The sequence below is a fragment of the Pieris napi genome, chromosome 10 (genome assembly GCF_905475465.1).
Source record: "Pieris napi chromosome 10, ilPieNapi1.2, whole genome shotgun sequence".
Classification (NCBI taxonomy): Eukaryota; Metazoa; Arthropoda; class Insecta; order Lepidoptera; family Pieridae; genus Pieris; species Pieris napi.
Window position 1 is genome coordinate 1,467,633 of NC_062243.1, and position 26,131 is coordinate 1,493,763.

Genomic DNA, 26,131 nt, shown 5'->3' on the forward strand with positions numbered 1-26,131 from the left:
CTATTTTCACTACATATTAGGTTGTAAGTTCGAAACCCAGCTGTGCACCAACAATGTATTTGTGCGTTCTAACACTCGCTCGAGCGGTGAAGCAAAACATCGTGAGGAATGCTTAAACCCAAAAAGTCGACGCGTGCTACTTACCTGTTAAAAAAACAAATGAACACGAAACAGATTCAAAATGACAGGTCCAGATCTAAAAAGTTGTAGCGCCTCTGGTTATTTACATACACAGAAAGCAAAGAATTAGATAAAAAAGAAGTTATATCCACCGTCGATTTCGACAGTCTTAAAATCACATTAAAATTATGCATATATCTCTACACCTTCGCTTCTTATTTCCTGTCTCTATTTTAGTTTTATTTAGAGCAGTGTTGGCCTAGTGGCTTCAGCGTGCGACTCTCATACCTGAGGTCGTAGGTTCGATCCCCGGCTGTGCACTAATGGGCTTTCTTTTTATGTGCGCATTTAACATTTGCTCTAAAGGTGAAGGAAAACATCGTGAGGAAACCGACATCGTCTTAGACCCAAAAATGTGTGTGCGTGTGTCAGGCACTGGAGGCTGATCACCTACTTGCCTATTAGATTTAAAAATGATCATGAAATAGATTCAGAAATCTGAGACCAAGACCTAAAGAGGTTGTAGCGCCACTGATTTTTTTGACGTGATAACGTCTTTAAAATCGTTTTAGTCGGGTGACATGTTCAGAAACTTGTGTCACACCAAAACCTCACGAGCGCGATCGCAGGTATACCGAGAGAGAGACGGACCGATCTCCCGTCTCATCTCGAGCGCTGCCAGTCATTCCGTGAATGTATGAAGAAAAATGTATATCATAGTCGAATAAGTAAACTTGTCATTTTACACCCGAAATTTATCATCAAAAGTGTGAATAAAACGATAGATGTAATTTAAAATTTGAAAAAATTGTTATCTTCATTAATTCCTTACTTCCCAAAAACTTATATCACCAATAAGACGTTATCACGTAAACATATCGATCGTAAACCTACTTTACAAACAACCAATATTTTTTAGAGTGAATGAAGAGAAAGGTTTATTGTAATTATACATATAAACCTTTCTCTTCAAACACTCTATCTTTGTAAAAAAACCGCATCAAAATCCGTTGCGTAGTTTTAAAGATTTAAGCATACATAGGGATATAGGGACAGAGAAAGTGACTTTGTTTTATACTATGTAGTGATATATATTTCAGACCAAGTTTATTTCAAAAATATAATGTTTAGCTGTGCAAAACCAGGAAAAGACATGTGTAGGTTTTTTTACATAAAATAAAATACGTTAAACAATTCTAAACGTGTTCAATTGTTTTAATATATTTGACAATATAATGATGAAACGTACTCACAAGCGGCAAGCACTGTGAAGGTTTGCTCCGTAAACAAGTAAGTGTGAGTGTAAACAACTCGTAAAATTTCTGAATAAAATTACTGAATCAAACAACAATATTTAATCAAATAAAAATATAATTATTCACTAAAATACAAATTTAGCCGCTAAAGCCAGCATAACGACGAATAACGACGTCGTCACAGCAGTGGCTGAACTTCTGCTACGAAGCTCTGAAAAAATTTCAGCTGCTACGTTGTTGCCCCATCGGAGGTTGTTTACAGCTGTATTGACAACACTTACGCCAGTGGAGAACGATTCACCAATAGCGATTTGGTTCTCGTACAACCATGATTGGAACTGAAATAAGTTAAATGATTAAAGAGAAGTGAAACATAATATTTGTCTGAAAAAAAAGACCGCATTCTACAACAAAAAATGTAAATTCTAGTCTTACAACATTTGTCTTGACTTCGTAATCTGTGTTTACTGGATCAATTTTCATTCATAGCTAAGTGGGCCCGTATGAACCTTTAATTTTTGGGTTTTAGGCAAGGTGGTGTAAATCTACGGTAAAAAAACAAAGTATCACCTTAACTATGTCTTCGAAGTCAGTCAAAAATCCAGAAAGTGCAGATAAGGAGTTTGATAACCGGACAGCTCCACCATAACTAGAAAAAGAAAATTTCAATATTGTGAAAATATTCAAGAGTTGATTTTTGAGTATAAATTATTTTTTATTAAACATAAAGCTAATTTAAATAAGGTACATGGTATTTATATTATCTATTTTCAGTTAAAATAAACTTTAACGAGGAAATTGGCCTTTTAGTATTCCTGTAAAGAAAGGTACGAAGTTAAGAATCTTACGTTTCCCGAATTTCAGCAAAATTCTTGAATGCGAAGTTGAGTACAGTTTGCAGATTTTCGCTATTTCCTTGCAAGGCATATGAGAAAGCATTGTTTCTATCATGTACACGGATTTTGTCGCTGTGCATTGTCTGATAGAGGAAGCTAAAAACAGTAAAAATACATGAAACCGAATAGTTCATTTAGTAAATAAATCAATATAATAATAATATATAATTTGTATATTGTAAAATAATAACTTACTGTTCAACAGACGCCTGGTTTTTGCTGCACGGCAGTGATCGAAGCATCACGACCATATCTGCCGTGTTTTCAGATGTATTGTATTTTTGGAACAGGAATTCATAATCGCTAGCATTTCCATTGCGTAGACCAACGCAGTAAACGTAACGACGGGATGATATTTGTACCCTGAAATAACCAGAAATGGTTTTTGTACGTCTTAATATTTTTGAAGTGAAAACTTCTTTAGCGGCGTTGTACACTTTTTTTGGAATGGATAAAAAATGTTAAACTCGCGTCAGGACACGTAACCTGATCGAAAATTCGTAAGACGGATGGAGAGCAGAGAGCTAATTAAATATTGTATTCTACCACATAAATAATAGTACTTTTAAACTGATACTTAAAGCAATTCGTGCAAAATTATTCCCTAACCATTCCTAAATATCAACAATGCACAACGTTAATATTCAAGTTTTCACTTCTGCCGGCACTCCCGGAGTGCAACCCGTCGTTTTACTGCTTCTAATCGGGATAGTTTTATATCTAAACCTTTTTAAAACTATTGCTTTACATTATTACTACATCATAAAGTATCAGTATAATATCTGTCACTAAGACATTACCTATATGACTATCGTTATGTTTCAGTAATTGCACCAATCAAAACTGACTTACGGTGTGTTTTGTGTTCTAAAGCTATTCCATTTAGCTAGACTGTCATCAATGCAGCCTTGGTGACCTAAATTGCAAGCAAAGTTAAGGATCTGCATTCTCTGCTGGATTGTGGACGCTGAATCATTGTCTCCATCAGTGTATCCAATTTGTTTGACAGCCTCATCGATGAGATCCAAAAGGTAGGCCTGTATACATATTTAGTTAAGATTGAAAGCTGAAACCTGCTGAAAGCTGAAGTTTGTAAGGTAGCCTATGTATTGTTGTCTTTCTGATTTACCTAGTAAATATTGTATGTATCTTCTTTCTTTTAAAGTGAATAAATCTAAGTAAAAAAATAATTATATATCTGGTATTCTACCAGAATCATTTAGAATTCAAATTAATGTTTTAGTAGTAATAAATTATGCTTTCTCAAACAGACATTTATCCTGCATTATTATTGGACTACAGAAATATGTTTCACTATATTAAATTTTATTCCATCATACATCATCATAAACTATGTATTACGTACAGTAAATTCATCATAAGCTGCAGGCAAATGCTTTAGTCTTCTGTGAATCCATTCCAGCTGGGTCAATGCGCCGTTCCATACATAGTAATCTGTTTCTTTCGCCAAGAAAGAGAGAACATCAAACGCCACAGGAATCGATATTTGACCAGCACGAATAAAGAATAGAACGTCATTAACAATCTAAAATAATATAATAACTTAATTATTTGAGAAAGAAAATGATATATATCAGTATTCTTATTACTCTAGTAGTCTTCTCTTTGCTCCACAATAACTAGTTTCATAATACCTTTGAAGAACTTTTATATACCATACATGCTTTAATTTAATTAGGCCTATAATGTAGTATTCAATTTTGTTATTTAAAAGTGAGAGAAAGAGAAAAAGTCTCTCCTGTAAACATAACAAATGTCTCAAATTTTCAACTTTTATTAAGAACATCGTTACTATTCACTGTAAAACGGCGCCACCATCTTTAATATGCGATATATTTAAATTGTGTTTTATGTTTTTGTAATAAATAAATTTGAATAAAATGTTATTGTAATAATATAGTATAGTATAGTACCTAATGTACAGTACATTTACAAATGGACCTAATACGATGGGAAAATGTATGCGCAATCTATAAAATAGCAAAGATATCAACAGTCTTCTGAACAATATGTTTAATCTAGTTACTAACTACTATATTTCATACTATCTTAAGTAAACGAAGTTACCTGTGATCTGCTTAATTTATGAATAACATCTTTATTACTTCGCAACTGAGCTGCTAATAATCCCCAGTTCTGATTATCATAATTAACTCTGTAGAAACCTGAAAGATAACTATACGTTTAGGTTTTATTTCTATGTGGAGCTGGTACATACGTGGTTCATTTATTTAGTTGTAATCCTAGAGATTCCTAACATAATATAAACAATCAATTGTAAGGGAGTACTACTTAAAATATCCTTTGTAGTTTTTTTTAAATACTGCCTCACAAGCTTCACAAACCTCACTCATACTTAAAATTACTTAAAAAAAATGTCAAACTGTAAAAAATCATGAGATCGGTAATCTGTAATCTAAATAAGGTAGGTGTGTGTTACCTAATAACATTTTTAAAAAGTCTGCTGCTGATTTAATCTTACCAGATTGAGCGATATTAAGAACGACCCAGCTTGTTCCGGCCGGCTTTTGGACACTTCCGGTTCTTTGAGTCAAAACGTATGTAGGTTTGGTATTTTGGAAATTGGGGCTGTCACCATGGGTCCAAGAAATTGGTATTTGCCAAATGTCATTTGGTGGAGTTCCGGAAATTTGGAACCGACGCTAGAAACGTGAATTTAGAAAAGCGAGTTATACTACTTGTTGTTAATCTCCATACAAGACCTTACAATACAAACTCGAATTAACTGAAGTGAATGCAATTCCATTTTTACAAAAATTTTACAAAGAAATATTAAGAATTTATTAAGTGCCTAGACAAGAACACGTAAATTAAGAAAATCAACATATTGAAAATAATATACCTGAGTGAGAGACACTAATCCAGATGTCATGTTCACATTGACTTCTACCACTGGTGCTCCAGCGTTTTGAACCCAGCCATCAAAAACTGTTCCTATATCGATTCCTGGATAAGCGGTTGCGAAGGTAGGATCTTCAGACACAGCACGTCTAAAGGCTGCATACATATCCGTAGGATATCCAATGCCATATGAGCTAAAATATTACATTGTTATAAACTCTCAAACGTTGTTTTTCAATGTAAAGATTACTACAGTACTAATATCGTTTTTTTTAAATGATGGTGGTAGAACGGTGAATAAATGGATATATCAAAAACAAAAGTTGAAAAAAAAATAAAATGTGGGCCGGGCCAATTTTTTGCACTTAGCACAGAAATAAAAATCGGTGTAGCCGTTTTGGATGATATTTGACATTTATAAAAGATTGATTGATGTCGAATAGAGCCACTCCCGGAAAACCGGCAAGTATACTAAATGAAAATGGTTATTAATATGTAATATTTTTAAAGTGAAACTTCTTTAGGCGCATGAGGGTATTTTTTTACGGATGAATCGCAATATTAATAACATGAGCGTCACGAAGGTGTGCAGCGTTTTTGTCGAAGAAAAGGGAGAGAGCGACTGAGACCGATTGAGAGACAGTAAGAAGGGCGAATTACGTTATAGAATTGTTTTTTAAATTAAAAATGAAATATGAGCATTTTATATTTTATGCAAAATAATTTAGTGAAATCTTATAATTTGTATTAATTTCCGACACTTAATATTTTAATGACAATTAAATTCATTAAATTCCTAACATATCTTCCTTTTTCCCTCCCTCTAAGTCTCGGAAATCTAAAGTTTTAGATTTGTATAAATATGAACAAGACTTAATAATTAGGTTGCCAAAGAAGTTTCACTTCTGACATGACTTTGTACGCACGCACTTTTTTAAATTTATAAAATATTTAATACAATACCCTCTACAACCGTTGCGCTCAGAGAAGCTCAGTGGCAGCATACCAGTAAAACATATATTTAAATATTATTATTATTACATTAATATTTACAACAAAAAATGATTCAATGAACTGATCCATATGTTTAAGAACTATGATGGCACAAACACGTCAGACTTATTCCCTTTTGCAGCGAGGTTTAAGAAAAGCTGAATATAATAAATATAAACTTACTTTTCTTTCAAGTAGTATCTCAAAGCATTTCTGAACACGACAGGAGTCACGAAGTGTTCTAACATTCTTAATACAGACGCTCCTTTCGCATAACTGCTGGTACCGAAATGAGCGGTGATTGAGGGGTTGTCAGCTACGGAAGACCAGTTCATTGGCTGAATAGATGCACTTGCGTCACCTGATAGAGCACTCTGTACCCTATCTAGAATGAATCTATCATCTAGTTCCAACCAAGGCTCTGCCTGCAACAAAAAAAGACGGCTAATGTAGTGGTTGAAAAAACGCGATCTTCTTCTCTTCGTCAATTTGATAATGATAAAAAGAGACAGATAATACTTTAATAATTTTTGATAAATGAGGGGGGCGTTATTTTTGCATAAACAACGGATCCCATTGGTCTGTTTCCGGTAGATAGACTGTTTCCTGAACATCCTTAATCTATCAAACCAGAGACACAAACTACAAAATCAATATTATTATAGGATACTTATAAGTACCTCGTGTGCGCTGAAGTATTGGAAGAAACTAGCAAAAGATTCATTAAGCCACAAGTTGCTCCACCAGAAACAAGTGACCAGATTTCCAAACCATTTGTGAGCTAATTCGTGGGCTATAATTGCAGCCATATTTATTCTATCTGGAAGATTTGTATTTTGTTGATCGAATAGGAGGTTGGCTTCCCTAAAAGAAGAATTTAGAATAATATCTATTGTATAAGCTTATTAAAATTATAATTATAGACATAAAAATTGCCAAATTATCTATAGTTAAATTAATGCATTATCCAATCATACAGGATAAGTTAAATATAATTATTATAATAATTTAAAATTCATATGTAAACATACCTGTAGTTAACCATTCCCCAGTTTTCCATAGCTCCAGAAGGGAAATCGGGTAATGCAATATGGTCGTTTTTCATTGCCCGACCTTGGCCCATTTCATAGTAGCTGATATTAAAGTACGATTCCATAATTTCTGTGATTTTGAAACCAACATCAGCTGCATAGCTATGTTGATTAGTGGGTCCTTCGCGAGAGATGATTTGGAAGGGCTTCTGCACTGTACCCGAAGAATTTGTACTAACAAAATCACTCACGTGGAAGGCTACAAGGTAGGATGATACAACAGGTGTAGGATAGAATCTCTCTTGTACTCTACCGGATGGTAAACTGTTAAAAAAAAGTTTTATTGAGGTTAAAGATAAAATTACTATGAGCTCTATATAAAAGCTCGCGAACCATAATCCAAATTGTATTATTATTTATATTATCATACACTAGCGACCCGCTTCGCATGGTCAACGGTAGTCCGTAGTACCTTGAAAAGCTTTTTATACCTAATCGATTAACCTCTTTACCTGTTTCTAATATTAGTATAGATAATATGGATAAGATTTTAATATATTTCAATTGTTAAGAGATTATTAGTTATTTAATTTCACGTCTTAACGTTTCGAATTTAATTTATATAAACAATTCGCAACAATCTATTACAAAGTTATGCTGAAATTATGATTACTAACTATAATAATCATTATAATTTAATAAAATTATCTACATTAAAGCAGTTTTGCGGATACATCTCGGTAAAAACCTTTTCCTGCTACATTTAGAGCTTCACCAATTAATGAAGTCGGTTTTTTTTTCAAATATTTTCACACTTACACGTTAGTATTAGCAATAGCCATGTTTGAGAACGATGGTCGTAGATTGGCACCTCTTGTAATCGTAATGGTAAATGGACATTTGAACTGAGGTTCGTCAAAGCAGGGGAACGCTTTTCTAGCATGGTAAGGCTGGAACTGCGTTGTTGCGTAATAACTGAAATAAATTAAAACAACTAAGTTTCTAAAACTATTTCGCCTGTTTAAATTTCAAAACAACGCTGATTTAAATTCGTACCTAATCAGGATATTAAACCAAAACAATATATAGATTCGCCAGGGATGTTTTCTCTCTACAGAGATTCGAGTGTTGTAGTTTAAAATAATGGACTTTTATTATAAAATCGAAAATCAACAAATCGTACTGTTTTGATAAGGTTTTTGTTACAATATCTTTCATTTCCAATTAGTTCAAGTTATGAGGATCGTAAATTATGATTGTTGTAGACATACGGCCTAAGAAAAAAAAATCAATGGCGTTTCAACCTTTTTAGGTCTGAGCCTCTGATTTTTGTATCTGTTTTATGATCATTTGGTAATCTAATAGGCAAGTAGCTGATCAGCCTTCTGTGCCTTACGCACGCCATTGACTCTTTGGGTCTAAGGCAAGCCGGTTTCCTCACGATGTTTTTCTTCACCGTCCAAATGTGCGCACATAGAAAGAAAGTCCATTGGTGCACAGCCGGGGCTCGAACCTACGACCTCAGGGATAAGAGTCGCACGCTGAAGCCATTAGGCACACTGCTCTACGGCCTTATAAGACGTATTCTAAAAATAGTGTCATGTTTGGAGGTTGTAAAAATTTCGGTATATGATGTTTAACTCTTACCGTTTCTCGTTATTGTAGTAGTAATGTCCTTTGTAAAGGCCTCTATCGTGAGGATTCTCATGAATACGCCCTTTGTAATTGACGGTAATGATATATGTGCCTGGCACTATCTCAGATGCAAAGTTGATGGTAACAATTTCATAATATCTATCAATTGTAAACGGATTTGGTATTTGAAGAGATACAGGTCGCTCAGTCGCATCTAAAACGGACACTTCGTCGATTGATACAACGTTCTGGTGTAGCACAATTTGCGTTAAGTTTTCACGGACCTAAAAAAGACCCAAATTCAAATATAATACAGCATACTGTAGTGAAGCGAATATTTACTAAAAATCAAGACATACCGATCGTTTTATATACAATTTTTGTTTAGTTCTGTTTACGAGCATAGCACAGATGTTGCAACTTTATGGTCGCGCGTTACCTGTCCACGAGCATAGCACATACCATTTTGTAGACTTTTATTTTATTTTACAGGAGGCTCATCTGATGTTAAGTGATACCGCCGCCCATGGACACTCGCACTACCAGAAGGCTCGCAAGCGCGCTGCCGGCCTTTTAAGAAATGGTACGCTCTTTTCTTGAAGGACCCTAAGTCGAATGGGTTCGGAAATACCTGAGTGATAAAGAAGAAGAAGTTTGGATTGCAATATGAGTTGACCTACAGTCATAGTGTTTAGTTTTAACGGTCAGGTATAAAAAAAAGTTGGTCTAATATTTTTTTAATAATACTTGTATAAGGTAAGTTGACTACTGAGCCCTCACTTCCTTACACCGATGAATATATTTACATAATTACAATAACCTAGAAGCTTGCTAAATTATTAATAAACTTTTTTTTAATATACTGTATAACAGAAAATTTGTAGAGTAAATGGGATTCAAACTGATACTCATTATGGCCTAAGTAGGATAAGGTAAACATTATCTTATTAAAAATATTATCTTTAGATTACAATCATTTTTATTTTTTTACCGTGTATTTTATAACAGTCATTACTATTATATATATTTTTATCTACGATATATTTATTGGCGGTATTACATATTTTCAAAGAAGACACGAGTCATTCATTTATACAAAAAATTAAATCATCCACACTTTTGAAAACCTTGTGTAGTTGTATCTCAATAAGTAAAACATATAATATTATTTGAAAATAGTTAAAACATATATATTATAGAATATCGTGTGTGTTTAGTAATTTTAATAGTTTTAATTACTTGTCACATTAGTGTAACTGTAATATTTATTGCTTTTTCGACGTCGAGTCCATAACCAAAAAAATAAATCATTATGTTGTAATGAAAAGCTACGCTCCTCCTTATTATTTTAATGTATTTATTAATATAATTATATTGAATTAAATAAGTCTCATTCTTCTTTATTACCCCTTAGTTGCGATAAATGTGATTTATGTATTAATAAAAAAATACTAAATATAGCACAAGAAAAATTATGTTAAACTGACATAAAGCAGATCAGCGAAACGACAACTAACCTGAACTTGTAGCTGCACGATACCGTTGAACCTAGACTCTTCTAGGTATACATCTAAATCAACAGATATTTGTAAAGGCTGGACATTATCCAGGAGTCTGTATTTAGGGTCATCCAAATTCGTGTTGTATCCTATCCATTCAAAACTATAAAGTTCATCTTGAGGCTCGGTATGTGCCAGTCCCACTGACAGGGCTATTATGCTCACCAGCAGTTTCAGATCTATAAAGAAAATTATGTTATATTCTTTAATAGGACATAAGAGAAACACATTGCATTTGTTTTAACGATTGTGAGGTTAAATGCCATTTCCCTTGCGATGTATTAAATTATACAAAAAACCTATTTGACCTGTGTTAATAATTACACGCTATAGTTTCTAAAATTTACTCTGTGATTAAAGATTGTTTAATGATTAGTATTGAAGCCACGATTACAAAGTATGTCACGTAACTACTTTAATTACGATACGGATGCAGTATGTAGAGATTCTTGTTTGGAGTATTTAGTATTATTTATATTTATTTATGCTTATTACCTTATTCACAAACATACACATAACAAAAAAACAAAAAAAAACATGTTACAAAAGTTATAAGGCAACGGGTGGCTTTATCGCTAACAAGCGATTTCTTCCAGGCAACCCTAATGTGGAACAATGACAGAGAAACACCTACAGAGGGTAGAATACAAGAATTGCAAAAATTATTAACAAAAAAAAAACTCAAAACAACCCGTTACTATAACTAAAATAACGTAAAGTCTAAAGAAAAAATAACAATAATAATAAGTAAAAGTATGTATAGACAAAAATTTAAAATACAATCAAAAGGTTAACAGAGTCACAATAATTAATATATATAAGCAGAGCCAGCTAATTACGAGGCAGAAGGAAAATGATCAAAAAGAAGCTTCTTGAATAAATTTAAGGACTGAGCTGTATAATATCAATTGGGAGGGAATTCCATAGCAGTATACTTTGCACAGTAAAGGAGGAGTGATAGAATTCAGTTTTATGAATAGCATTTATATTGAATTAGGGATTAGGTAATCATAAATTCGTCCTTTTTAACGTGTCTGTTAAAACACCTACAAATGATATACCTAACAAGTTTGCAATTGGGACTTAAATATTTAGTGAAAACATTTTTTTTATATAAACGTTAATTAATAAACATTTTATTTATGTAAAGCAATAAAATCAAATATCTTAGTAGGTAATTAGAACATAATATTTTTAAAATGCGCACTTCAGGTAAAGTTCATTGTAGCAGCGTCATGCTCACTGACTTATTGTAAAATTCATTTGTAGTTGTGGAAGCACAACTGATGAGCTTGTTTTTTGCTGAATTAGCAAACATCATGATCTCTCAACAAAAGTCTCTTTTTTAAGTTCGAAAATTCTCTTATGTCTTCAATTGAAGTCTATAACGATAAACGATTGAATATTTTCAATATATATTATTTTTGTATTAAATTATATGTAGCTTTGAAAGCTCAGTTTCAGTATTTTATGCTTTCACTTATTTTAAAAGCAAATATATTTAAGCGAATAAAACTTACCCATGGTGACCCAGCTGGTATCAAACCATAAACTAAAAATACAAAATTGAAATTATTTCCTTTATCTATAGAAAATCGTCTTATCTGTTATAAATTAATGATAATTATTATAGTGACTAATGTGTACTTATATTGATATTGGGGATTTTTAAGATATATCAAAAAGAGTTTTCCTTAATTACAAAGCGGTTGATCACAGTGATATTAATAAATTGTGAATAAGGCGATTATGTGATAACACAATTTTGATTATGTTGGAAATCTTTACTGATTAAGTTGGAACGTGCACAAAGAGCAATCCTTAAAGTTGCCTATCGCAGACCGTTTAGGAACCCCACAGTCAAACCCCACCTAGAAACAAAAAGCCTCTCAGTAAGGAAGCTATACATCTTAGCGATCTGCTTAAGATATCATAAATTCCATAGACTAACAAATCCGTACACCTCTAAGAAAAGACGTTTTGTATTCCCAACGCCAAAACGAAGGACTGTGTTCTGCCAACGCTCCTTTGCATTTACAGGACCCTTCCTTTATAATGCAATTTCCAAATGTATGGATTCTGAGATCGTCAAACTATCCAGATACAAACTCGCAAGTCACATATAAATTAGACAAGTCAAATTGGATTTCGAATCTATTGAGGCCTTACTACGTATCTTGGTATGACTTTAAGGTTTTAAAAACTAACACAGACACAGTGTACGATCATAACAAATTTCAGCTATACCCTCGAATACATGCTCTTCTCAGAGGGGTATCCCTCTACATTCAACCCCTATTTTTTATTTGTAAATTAAAATCTTATGACTAGAACTTTGAGGTATAAGAGAAAAATTCACAGAAAACCCTAAAAAGTTTTCATTCCCGAAAACCCAACAGTCTCTGGGGTAGCATAGCAAAATGTTCCATGTTGGTATGTACTAAAAAGGTAGGCTAGGCATTAAGGAGAAACGAAGTTCGCTGGAGCAGCTTGTAGGTATATATATGCGTATATAAGGTAATTAGTTGGCATATATAAAACAGGCAAGTCTTCATGACGCATAGGCAATTGGCAATTCATGCATAATTTCTGAATTTCAAGGCAATTATACAAAAATAAAAAAACATAAAATTTAGAGTATATTTTTAATAATTTTATTATTATTTATTATCTTTATTTATTTTGTCTTTATTTACTTTTTTACTGTCACTTTTGTTATTTATAACGTTAAGAAGAAAATATAATCAATAACTAATGTATTAACAAATTAACTCTAAATTACAGGACTATTTTCACAGTTACAAACTTCTTTCACAATTTGAAGGCTGAATTTTCCCTGACCCTTTTTTTTTTTCAAAATAAAAAAAATAACGTCCAGCTGTACGAAACAGGAAAAGGCCACGTGTTGGGTTCTCACACTTTTATATAAAAAATAAAATACGTTAAACAATTCTAAACGTGTTTAATTATTTTAATCTATATTTTGATAAAATACTGATAAATCGAGCAGTGTTGGCCTAGTGGCTTCAGCGTGCGACTGTCATCCTTGAGGTGGTAGGTTCAATCAGCGGCTTTGCAATGCACTTTTCTTCTATGTGCGCATTTAACATTGGTTCGAACGATGAAGGTAAACATCGTGAGGAAACCGACTTACCTTAGACCCAAAAAGTCGACGGCGTGTGTCAGGCATAGGAGGCTGATCACCTACTTGCCTATGACATTGACAAATGATCATAAAACAGATACAGAAATCTAAGGCCGAGACCTAAAAAAGGTTGTAGCGCCACTGATTTATTTATTTTATAACCTTCTTGAATAGTTTAAGAAACAAGTATTGGGATGGATGAAGGGATACATTCATACAAAGGTATTGCACAGGTTGTGCAGGGTTGCACTCAAAATAGAAACAAGCAATGTAGATGCGAGATAGCACAGATTAAAAGAACGAAATACGTGCTAAAGTTCCCTTACCGATAGCTCGTGACGAGGATGTATTTCAGAAGAAACGCGGTGTATCATCAAGCAGAGGAAAGAGCTCTAATTCTGATCCAAACGGTACTCTATACCATGAGCTTTCAGCTAAGGTGCAATGACTGTGTTGAAGGGACAAATTTCTCACTCGATTACAATCACGTGTGTTATTCCTCGTAATAATGGCACTGACAAAGAACTTCAAGCCAAAATCATGGGCATTAGCAATAATGAGAATCTGCTTAGGTAGATAGTGTAACTGAAAGGTGGCGTGAATACTGTGAGGCATTATAAAAAAACTTCGCAAATACTTAAAAAATGTCTTCCTCAAAGGTCAATGTAAATTCTCTGTAACCAGACATCTTGGAGTCAGAAAAGAATGAAACAACATTAATAATTAAAAATAAATATATTATTAATCACTAAAATACAAATTTAGCCGCTAAAGCCAACATAACGACGAATAACGACGTCGTCACAGCAGTAGCTGAACTTCTGCTACGAAGCTCTGAAAAAATTTCAGCTGCTACGTTGTTGCCCCATCGGAGGTTGTTTACAGCTGTATTGACAACACTTACGCCAGTGGAGAACGATTCACCAATAGCGATTTGGTTCTCGTACAACCATGATTGGAACTGAAATAAATTAAATGTTTGATTGAAGGGGAATGAAACATAATATTAGTCTGAAAAATTTAAAGAATGCATTCTACAACAATAAATAAAAATAAAATAAAATTCGTTTGTCTTGGCCTCGTTATTCTCTGTGGGTACTGCATCAATTTTCAATCATATCTAAGTGGACCATCGTGACTTTAATTTTTGACTAATTTTTGAATAGGTATTCCAGAATAGTCTTTAAAATATTCGCGTGGCTGACAACCCATAAATAGTATAGTTTCTTGTTTATAAAAAAATGCAATGGGATGGCAATTTGTCAGACCAACAAATTACGATCGTTTGTACTCTGAGATTACTTCAGTGCAATATTCTATTGATTTTGAAAAAAGATCACCTTGACTATGTCTTCGAAGTCAGTCAAGAATCCAGAAAGTGCAGATATGCAGTTTGATAATCGGGCAGCTCCACCATAACTAGAAAATAAAATTTCAATATTGTTAAAAGATTCAAGAGTTAATATTTGATTATAATTAATTTTTGCTTAAACATATGAATAATGAATACTAGTGGCCATTTTATTTAGGTTCATACTATTTTTATTTTTATTTAGTTTAGTTAAAATTTAACAAGGGAAATGGCCCTATAGCAATCTAGTAAAGAAAGGTACAAATCTTACGTTTCCCGGATTTCAGCATAATTCTTGAATAAGAAGTTGAGTACAGTTTGCAGATTTTCGCTGTTTCCTTGCAAGGCGTATGAGAAAGCATTGTTTTTATCATGTACTCGGATTTTGTCGTTGTGCATTGTCTGGTAGAGGTAGCTAGAAACAATTGAAATACATGAAACCAAAAAGTTGATTTAATAAATATATTTAAATTATGAATCCTTAAGGCTTCATAATTTAAATATTAGATCAACGCGCGATCAAATTTATAAAGAGTTCAGATGACAAGCGCTTACGCGCGTTGCGAATTGTGAGAACTCGTCAGTCTGTTTTAGTCTAGTCGACAAGTTGAAAATGGAACAAAATAGAGATACTACTCCTAAAATTATGTGCGATAGCTCATTGGATCCGGAATGACGTCTAGAAAAATGTGCTAAAAGCGTGTATTAGCACATAAAAAATTGCAAAAGTTATAGACCATTAAAGATGAAAAAATAATGGCATTTAGTTTTTTGCCAATATTTAATAAACTATCAATATTTAAGAAATTTCAAATAAAGATTCTGAAAGAGGAGGAAATTTCCAACAAAAAACTCCTGACTCCCGGAACTCTATCTCCATTATTTATAATGTTAATTTAACGCTAAAAATAGGTCTGCGGGTGACATTTTTAGGATTCGCGCGTGGCGTCAAAAGCGACTACGGCACATTAATTAATTTATTTAAGGTATTGAATATTTTTTTTTAAATTTGAAAAAATTATGGTGTGTTCTGAACACTATAATTAATTTATTCCCGTTGAAAATTTTACTTAAAGTTAATTTTTCAACAAGTTAAATAATTGTTAACTAACGAAATTTTCTCGAACGACCGTCTTAATTGTAAGTGAAAAAAAATGTTTAAATAATGGTCGTAAAAATATTTCGCTTCGTAGAGCCTTTCTTACATACATACTTAACAAGATCGTGCCATAAAAGTTAAAAAAATATTTATACTTTGTTTATAACAATTTTTTTACTTAAACAAAAACTTAAAAATCCATGTAATGATGTTAAAAAAAATTTTTTTTTTCTCAATCATCATATAATCGTTTTTTTATTAATACAAGATATTTATTAATTTGCAAAAAAAAAAATTCCCGCCATTTGTTGATAAATTTTTTTTAAACAAATTGATTAAATCAATATTTTTAAAAAAAAATTTAACACAACTTTATTACATTAAAAATTTTATGATTTAAAAAAAAAAAATTTTTCCTTAATAACAATTTTTAATTGTTTATAATCGTTTTTTTTAATTTTCTATTGTTTAAATAATTAGTTAAGAAATTTTTTTTTTCCTAAAAATCATAATTGACAGTCTTCTATAAAGTAACAGAAAAAAATTTTTTTTTAATCAACAATTCTATTGTTAATTAACTTACCTATTTGTTATAAACAAATATTCAACTTTTGTTTATATTTTTTCTAAAACTTCTAAAATTAACAAAAACAACCATATATAACAAACTATAGAAAAAAAATTTTTTAATTTTAAATAAAAGTAATATTCATGATAATCAAAAAATTTACAAAAAAAATTTTTCTATACTTTGTTATATATGGTTGTTTTTGTTAATTTTAGAAGTTTTAGAAAAAAAATAAACAAAAGTTGAATATTTGTTTATAACAAATTGGTAAGTTAATAAACAATAGAATTGTTGATAAAAAAATTTTTTTTTCTGTTACTTTATAGAAGACTGTCAATTATGATTTTTAGGAAAAAAAAATTTCTTAACTAATTATTTAAACAATAGAAAATTAAAAAAAACGATTATAAACAATTAAAAATTGTTATTAAGGAAAATTTTTTTTTTTTAAAATCATAAAAATTTTAATGTAATAAAGTTGTGTTAAATTATTTTTAAAAAATATTGATTTAATCAATTTGTTTAAAAAAAAATTATCAACAAATGGCGGGATTTTTTTTTTTTGCAAATCAATAAATATCTTGTATTAATAAAAAAACGATTATATGATGATTGAGAAAAAAATTTTTTTTTTTAACATCATTACATGGATTTTTAAGTTTTTGTTTAAGTAAAAAAATTGTTATAAACAAAGTATAAATATTTTTTAAACTTTTATGGCACGATCTTGTTAAGTATGTATGTAAGAAAGGCTCTACGAAGCGAAATATTTTTACGACCATTATTTAAACATTTTTTTTCACTTACAATTAAGACGGTCGTTCGAGAAAATTTCGTTAGTTAACAATTATTTAACTTGTTGAAAAATTAACTTTAAGTAAAATTTTCAACGAGAATAAATTAATTATAGTGTTCAGAACACACCATAATTTTTTCAAATTTAAAAAAAAATATTCAATACCTTAAATAAATTAATTAATGTGCCGTAGTCGCTTTTGACGCCACGCGCGAATCCTAAAAATGTCACCCGCAGACCTATTTTTAGCGTTAAATTAACATTATAAATAATGAAGATAGAGTTCCGGGAGTCAGGAGTTTTTTGTTGGAAATTTCCTCCTCTTTCAGAATCTTTATTTGAAATTTCTTAAATATTAATAGTTTATTAAATATTAGCAAAAAACTAAATGCCATTATTTTTTCATCTTTAATGGTCTATAACTTTTGCAATTTTTTATGTGCTAATACACGCTTTTAGCACATTTTTCTAGACGTCATTCCGGATCCAATGAGCTATCGCACATAATTTTAGGAGTAGTATCTCTATTTTGTTCCATTTTCAACTTGTCGACTAGACTATTTTGACAGAGCAAATGGACGTGAAAGAAGCTATTATTTTGTGGTTATATTACAAAAAAAGTATAGAAAAAGAAAACGAACATATTGGGTTCATATTATAAAAACGTATTTTATTTTATTTAAAATTTAATTTTTATAGGATTCTGAAGCTTCATCCCAAATCGCTGGCCTTTACGGACTTCATCAATTAGTAAATCGATTTCGATATCTTGAGATTAACTCATTTTGAAGTGAATACGAAAGCAAGGCACAAAAAAAACGTATGATTGCGATGGAAGCGCGCGCTCAACTGAACAGTGTACGGTCGTTGCATACATGTCAAAGCGCGCGTCAACGCGCGATCACCTGCGTCTAGAGACTTTTTCTCTGACCGCCGCGTTAACGCTCGCTGATGCGCGTTAACGTGCGCTCATGTGAACAGTTGTATTAAAATACCACAATGTCTAGTCGGGCGATTTGAAAACGCGCATTAAATTTTTGCCACGCCATCTGAACATAGCCTTATTGAATAAACTTCTCTATTATTTGATATTTTAAATAAATTTTACAGTATAATAATTATAAGTCAGTATAAATTTAAAGAGATGACAATAAACATCATTTGGTGCGAAAACTAGAAGATTACTTACTGTTCAATCGATGCCTGGTCCTTACTGCAGGCCAGTGTTCGAAGCATCACGACCATATCGGCCGTGTTTTCAGATGTATTGTATTTTTGGAATAAGAATTGATAATCGCTAGCATTTCCATTGCGTAGACCAACGCAGTAAACGTAACGACGGGATGATATTTGCACACTGAAATAACCAGAAATTATTTTTTACGTCTTAAACTTATTATTTTTGCTTTTGTACTGTTAGTTCGGGATAGTTTTATATCTAAACCTTTCATAAACTATTGCTTCACATTATTACTACAGCATAAAGTATCAGTATATTATCTGTCACTAGGATATTACCTATATGACTATCGTTATGTTTCAGTAATTGCGCGCAAAACTGACTTACGGTGTGTTTTGTGTTCTAAAGCTATTCCATTTAGCTAGACTGTCGTCAATACAGCCTTGGTGACCTAAATTGCAAGCAAAGTTAAGAATCTGCATTCTCTGCTGGATTGTGGACGATGAATCATTGGCTCCATCAGTGTATCCAATTTGTTTTACAGCCTCATCGACAAGTTCCAATAGGTAGGCCTGTATACATAGTGTTTAGATTTAAATTTGACTTCGTTTGCCGCGAGATCAAGTAGGTATTAATTGTATCTGTGTTTTTTGTTAAATTTGCTATTAGCTATTTCTAACGTAGCTTATGCCTTTCTGATTTACCTAGTAAATATTATAGGTTCTTTCTTCATTCCTTTAAAATGAATTAATCTAAGTAAATAAATAATTGTAAGATATATCTAGTAGTTTTCCAGTAATCGCTTACAATTCAATGTAATGTTTTAATAATAAATAATGCCCTTACACACAGACACTTACTACGGAAAGATGTTTTACTATATTAATTTTTATACCATCATACACTAAGTGTGCACTATGTATTACGTACAGTAAATTCATCATAAGCAGCAGGCAAATGCTCAAGTCTTCTGTGAATCCATTGCAGCTGAGTCAATGCGCCGTTCCAAACATAGTAATCTGTTTCTTTCGCCAGGAAAGAGAGAACATCGAACGCCACAGGAATCGATATTTGACCAGCACGAATAAAGAATAGAACGTCATTAACAATCTAAAATAATAAAATGACTTAATTATTTAAGAAAAAAAATATCCATATCAGTATTCTTATCGTTACTTTGTTCCACAACAACCACTTTCATAATACCTTTAACATACTGTTAAACACCATACATGCTTTAATTTAATTAAGGCTATATATTATTCAATTTTGTTATGTAAATGAGCCAGAAATAGAAAGAGTGTCTCTTTCTCTTGTTTTTGTTAGAATAAAATGAGAATAAAATTGATAATATAGAAAAGTATACCTAATGCGCAGTACAGACTATATTGGACCTAATACGATTGTTAACGTATGTGCAGTCTATATGATAAGCAATGATAGCAACAGTCAACTCTACTGAAATATGTCAAATTTAGTTATTTTATATTAACTAAGTGTTACCTGCGATCTGCTTAATTTATGAATAACATCTTTATTACTTCGTAACTGAGCTGCTATCAACCCCCAGTTCTGATTATCATAATTAACTCTGTAGAAACCTGAAAGATTGGTTCATCTTTATAGTTGAAATCGTAAAGATTCCTTACATATAAACAATCAACAACACCAACTAACAATGTCTGGTTTAATCCAATTTTAAACCGAATGAAATTTCCAACGATCTGTGTAGTTTTTTGAGAATACTGCCTCACAAACTTCACAAACCTCACTAATACTAAAAATTACTTTTAAAAATGTTAAACTGTGAAAATTCAGTTCAAAATGTGCAAATTCAGTGTTATTCTGGAACACACACCTAACACAAAAGCCTGTTTGTTGTAAAGCCTTATCATTTAATCTTACCAGATTGAGCGATATTAAGAACGACCCAGCTTGTTCCAACCGGCTTTTGAACACTTCCGGTTCTCTGAGTCAAAACATATGTAGGTCTGGTATTTTGGAAATTGGGGCTGTCACCATGGGTCCAAGAAATTGGTATTTGCCAAATGTCATTTGGTGTAGTTCCGGAAAGTTGGAACCGACGCTGGAAATGTGAATAAAGATAACTTGTTGTTAGTCTCCATACAAGGTCCATCCAATACAAACATGAATTAACTAAAGTTGAATTCCATGCAAGAATGCATTTCCATTTTTGCAAAAAAAATATTAAGAATTTATAATATATACACATCAATACATAAAATAAATAAGATGTTTGTACTAACTTCCTTAAAAATATTACAATATAATATACCTGAGTAAGTGACACTAATCCAGATGTCATGTTCACGTTGACTTCAACAACTGGTGCTCCAGCGTTTTGAACCCAGCCATCAAAAACTGTTCCTATATCGATTCCTGGATAAGCGGTTGCGAAGGTAGGATCTTCAGACACAGCACGTCTAAAGGCTGCATACATATCCGTAGGATATCCAATGCCATATGCGCTAAAATACATTATATACTTTGCGTTAGCAATTATTTATATTAGGTTATTGCAAAATAACGTTTGAGAGTTATCTCAGAGAAAAAGATTACTACATTACGTATACTAATATCGTTATACTTTTTTTAATGACGGTGGCAGTTGTAAAAAAAAATTTGAGCTGGGCCAAATTTTCCGGTATTTTACATTTATAAAAGACAAATCTATAAATGGAGCCGTCCCAGGCCAACCGTCAAGTAAACTAAATAAAAATGGTTATTAACTTTTAATAGAAAGATAGCATACCAGTAAAACATAAATATGTTAGATAGAAAACGAATCAAATACCGCAAATATGCATGTAAGAATTCTGCAAATACTATCAAATTATTATTACATTCAAATTATTAACAAAAAATGATTAAATTAACTGATTCATATGTTTAAGAGCTATGATGCCAAGACACACTTATATCAGATTTATAGCTTTTGCAGCGTGGGTTAAGAAAAGCTGAATATAATAAATATAAACTTACTTTTCTTTCAAGTAGTATCTCAAAGCATTTCTGAACACGACAGGAGTCACGAAGTGTTCTAACATTCTTAATACAGACGCTCCTTTCGCATAACTGCTGGTACCGAAATGAGCGCTGATTGAGGGATTGTCAGCTACGGATGACCAGTTCATTGGCTGAATAGATGCGCTTGCGTCACCTGATAGAGCACTCTGTACACTATCTAGAATGAATATATCATCTAGTTCCAACCAAGGCTCTGCCTGCAACAAAAAAAGACGGATTAAGAGCTGTAGTGGTCGAAGCAGATAATACTTTATTTGAGATTGCTACTCGTTTTGCGATAGCGGCGTTATTTTTGTATAAACAAGGGTTGGTCAGTTTTGTCCGTTAGATAGATTGTTTCCTGAACATCCATAAAATATCAAACAACAGTCACAAACTACATGAAAATCTTGTTATAGTATACTTATAAGTATGTACCTCGTGTGCGCTGAAAAATTCGAAGAAACTAGCAAAGGATTCATTCAGCCACAAGTTGCTCCACCAGAAGCAAGTGACAAGATTTCCAAACCATTTGTGAGCTAATTCGTGGGCTATAATTGTAGCAATAAATATTCTATTTTGAAGATTTGTATTCTGTTCATCGTATAGGAGGTAGGCTTCCCTGAAGGAAAGAAGTAGGATAAGATTTAATGTGTAAGCTAATACATTTATAAAGGAATATTTATTTAATAATATCGGAAATTAAGATAGCCAGGTACAAGTTACATTACGTCCTACCCTCTGTTTATCTTGTAGGAATAATATTTATATCTTGTTCTAACTCTTGTTTCCAACAGTTAAAGATTGAGCATTAAAACTATGTTCGGTTTGACTAAATCCAGAAGGCCAAGAAGTATTTGACAACTTATTTTGAAAAAAAAAATGGTGTTTGATGTAATTACAATCTCCTTCTGGCTTGAAAATATTATATGTAATACAAAAGCAACTTATCAATTCAAATAATTGGTATCTGATATTACTGCGTTAAAGTAAATAAAGCTCAATAGCTTATTGAAATTTTAATAACCATATTATCAATTCTGTGACGTTACTGGTTAAATTAACGCCTTATCTTATCACAAACTTAAATATGAAAATAAATTACCTGTAGTTAACCATTCCCCAGTTTTCCATAGCTCCAGAAGGAAAATCTGGTAATGCAATATGGTCGTTTTTCATTGCCCGACCTTGGCCCATTTCATAGTAGCTGATATTAAAGTACGATTCCATAATTTCTGTGATTTTGAAACCAACATCAGCTGCATAGCTATGTTGATTAGTGGGTCCTTCGCGAGAGATGATTTGGAAGGGCTTCTGCACTGTACCCGAAGAATTTGTACTAACAAAATCACTCACGTGGAAGGCTACAAGGTAGGATGATACAACAGGTGTAGGATAGAATCTCTCTTGTACTCTACCGGATGGTAACCTGTTAAAAAAAAGGTTTTATTTAAGGTTAAAGATAACTATGAGGGCTGTTTGTAAAAGCTCGCGAACAAAGTAACTTGATCCAAATTTTATTATTATGTATATTAAAATACACTAGCGACACAGCCTGCACAAATTAATTAAGTCGGATTTTTTTCAAGTTTTTTCATACTTACACGTTAGTATTGTCAATAGCCATGTTTGAGAACGATGGCCGTAGATTGGCACCTCTTGTAATCGTAATGGTGAATGGACATTTGAACTGAGGTTCGTCAAAGCAGGGGAACGCTTTTCTAGCATGGTAAGGCTGGAACTGCGTTGTTGCGTAGTAACTGAAATAAATTTAAACAACTAAGTTTCTAAAACTATTTCGCCTGTTTAAGGTCAAACAAATGCTGATTATGTACTCCTTTATATTTTATTTTTACTCGTATAATATTCTCTGTCTTTAATATAGTCTGCTCTTGTCTGATATTAAACAAAATATAGATTCGCCAGGTATGTTTTCGTTTGGTTGAAACCAAATCAAACCCAGGCTCTTTGCAGATTCGAGTGTTGTTGGTTAAAATAGTGGACTTTCATTATAAAATCGAATATTTACGAACCGCACCGATTTGATAAGGTTGTCGTTAAATATCTTTAAATTTTAATTGTACAACTTAGGAGGATAGTAAATTATGATTGTTGTAGTCATACGGCCTTATAAGACATGTTCCAAAAATAGCGCCATGTTTTGAAATTATAAAAATATTTAAATTCTCACCGTTTCTCGTTATTGTAGTAGTAATATCCTTTGTAAAGGCCTCTATCATGAGGATTCTCGTTAATACGCCCTTTGTAATTAATGGTAATGATATATGTGCCTGGCACTATCTCAGATGCAAAGTTGATGGTAACAATTTCATAATATCTGTCAATTGTAAACGGATTTGGTATTTGAAGAGATACAGGTCGCTCACTCGCATCTAAAACGGACACTTCGTCGATTGATACAACGTTCTGGTGCAGCACAATTTGCGTTAAGTTTTCACGGACCTAAAAAAGACCAATTTTTTTAATATAATACAGCAAACTGTAGTGGAGTGAATACTCACTTACAATCACGACATACCGATCGTTTTAAATGCAATTTTTATGTCTATGTATATAGACAAAACTAAATATACTGATTTTAAGGTTGCGCGGTACCAAGGCTTTTACAGAGTACCGACGCTGAGTTGTCCTACAATCTTAGTGTTTAGTTTTAACAGTCTAGTGTAAACAAGTTTTTTGTGTTGTCTAATTTTTGTTAAATTGCTTGGATAAGGCGAGTTGACTTCACCACCCGTACTTCCTTACACCGAAGAATAAATTTACATAACCACAATTACCTGGCTAAATTATTCATAAACTTTTATATTAGTACAACAATACAAATTTTAGAGTAAATCACTCTAAATGGGATTTAAACTTATACTCATTATGGTCTTATGTAAGTAGGATAAGGTAAACATTATCTTATTAAACATATTTATCTTTCGATAACAATCATTTTTATTTTTTTACCATGTATTTTATAACAGTCATTACTAATGATATTTTTATCCACGATATATTTATTGGCGGCATTACATATTATAATAAGACACGAGCCATTTATTTATACATTCTTTTTTAGTTTATAATTAAATACATACTTTTGAAATACCTTGAATAGTTAAATAATTTTGTCTATTAATAAGTAAAACATATAACATTATTTTAAAATATTTCAAACATTTTTCTAGTATTTCACATAGGAAATGTGTGTGTTTGAATTTGGTAATTTTTATAGTTTCAATTTCGCTTTCGTCGAATACCAAAAAATAAACTTGACGAATTATTATGTAATGGATAGCTTCGCTCCTCCTTATTACTTTAATTTATTTATATTGAATATATATAACCTACCTCTAATCTACGATCTATGTGATTTATTAACAAAAAAACTAAATGTAGCGAAATGACAACTAACCTGAACTTGTAGCTGCACGATACCATTGAACCTAGATTCTTCGAGATATACATCTAAATCAACAGATATTTGTAAAGGCTGAACATTATCCAGGAGTCTGTATTTAGGGTCATCCAAATTCGTGTTGTATCCTATCCATTCAAAACCATAAAGTTCATCTTGAGGCTCGGTATGTGCCAGCCCCACGGATAGGGCTATTATGGTCACCAGCAGTTTCAGATCTATAAAGAGAGTTATGTTATATTCCTTAATAGGACATAAGAGAAACACGTTGCATTTGTTGTAACGATTGTGAGGTTTCAAGAAATGCCACTTCACTTGCGATGATGATGAAATTATACAAAAAACCTATTGGGCCCGTGTTAATAATTACACGCTATGGTTTCTAAAATTGACTGTGTGATTTAACAATATTGTTTAATGATTAGTACCGAAGCCACGATTACAAAGTATGTCACGTAACTACTTTAATTACGATACAGTTGCAGTATGTAGAGATTCTTGTTTGGAGTATTTAGTGTTAAGCATTTATATTTGTTTACGTGTCTGGTACATATAGGATTCGCCTACAAATGATATAACAATTTGCGATTGGGACTTAAATATGTTCATTAGTAAAAACTATTTTTTTTGTATAATTTACGTTCATTAATAACGAAGATTAATAAAAAAATTATTATGTATCAAAGCATTTTTACAATGCTACATATTGTATATGTAACAAATCACCTAATATCTTATATTAGAAGACATTTTAGAAATGCTTCAGGCAATGTATTTTGTAACAACGTCATGCTCACTGGCGTATAAAAAAAACATTTGTAGTTGTGGAAGCACAACTTATGAGCTTGTTTTTTGCTGAATTAGCAAACATCATGATCTCTTAACAAAAGTCTCTTTTTCAAGTAAGAAAATTTCTTTATAGCTTCTATTGAAGTCTTCAAACGATTACACGAGTAATTAAAGTAATTATTCAATTTACATTATTTTTTATTCAATTATGTTTTACTTAATACGTTGCCAACTTTGACAGCTCAGTTTTAGAATTTTATACTTTAACTTTATTTTAAAAGCAAATATATTTGAGTGAATAAACTTACCCATGGTGACCCAGCCGGTATCAAACCATAAACTAATACATTAAATTTAAATTATTTCCTTTATCTATAGA

General features: G+C 32.0%; 2 protein-coding genes across 2 annotated transcripts; both read right to left on the reverse strand.

Moving 5' to 3' along the window:
- Positions 1-1,460: 1,460 nt before the first annotated feature.
- Positions 1,461-11,922, reverse strand: LOC125053385 (membrane alanyl aminopeptidase-like). The gene is made up of 16 exons (XM_047654734.1): positions 11,894-11,922; positions 10,332-10,552; positions 8,827-9,098; positions 7,999-8,154; positions 7,180-7,503; positions 6,829-7,012; positions 6,332-6,573; positions 5,157-5,349; positions 4,776-4,956; positions 4,361-4,458; positions 3,639-3,818; positions 3,125-3,309; positions 2,468-2,635; positions 2,225-2,368; positions 1,947-2,025; positions 1,461-1,714 (listed from the first exon to the last, which is right to left on the reverse strand). Exons 1-16 carry the CDS (start codon positions 11,895-11,897, stop codon positions 1,502-1,504), a joined length of 2,844 nt encoding a protein of 947 aa, XP_047510690.1. The 5' UTR covers positions 11,898-11,922; the 3' UTR covers positions 1,461-1,501.
- A 2,316-nt stretch (positions 11,923-14,238) lies between these two features.
- Positions 14,239-26,131, reverse strand: LOC125053388 (membrane alanyl aminopeptidase-like). The gene is made up of 16 exons (XM_047654736.1): positions 26,061-26,131; positions 24,961-25,181; positions 23,731-24,002; positions 23,144-23,299; positions 22,645-22,968; positions 21,978-22,161; positions 21,516-21,757; positions 20,809-21,001; positions 20,418-20,598; positions 20,016-20,113; positions 19,443-19,622; positions 18,900-19,084; positions 18,522-18,689; positions 15,141-15,284; positions 14,859-14,937; positions 14,239-14,479 (listed from the first exon to the last, which is right to left on the reverse strand). The coding sequence occupies exons 1-16, from the start codon at positions 26,062-26,064 to the stop codon at positions 14,267-14,269; spliced, it is 2,844 nt and encodes a 947-aa protein (XP_047510692.1). The 5' UTR covers positions 26,065-26,131; the 3' UTR covers positions 14,239-14,266.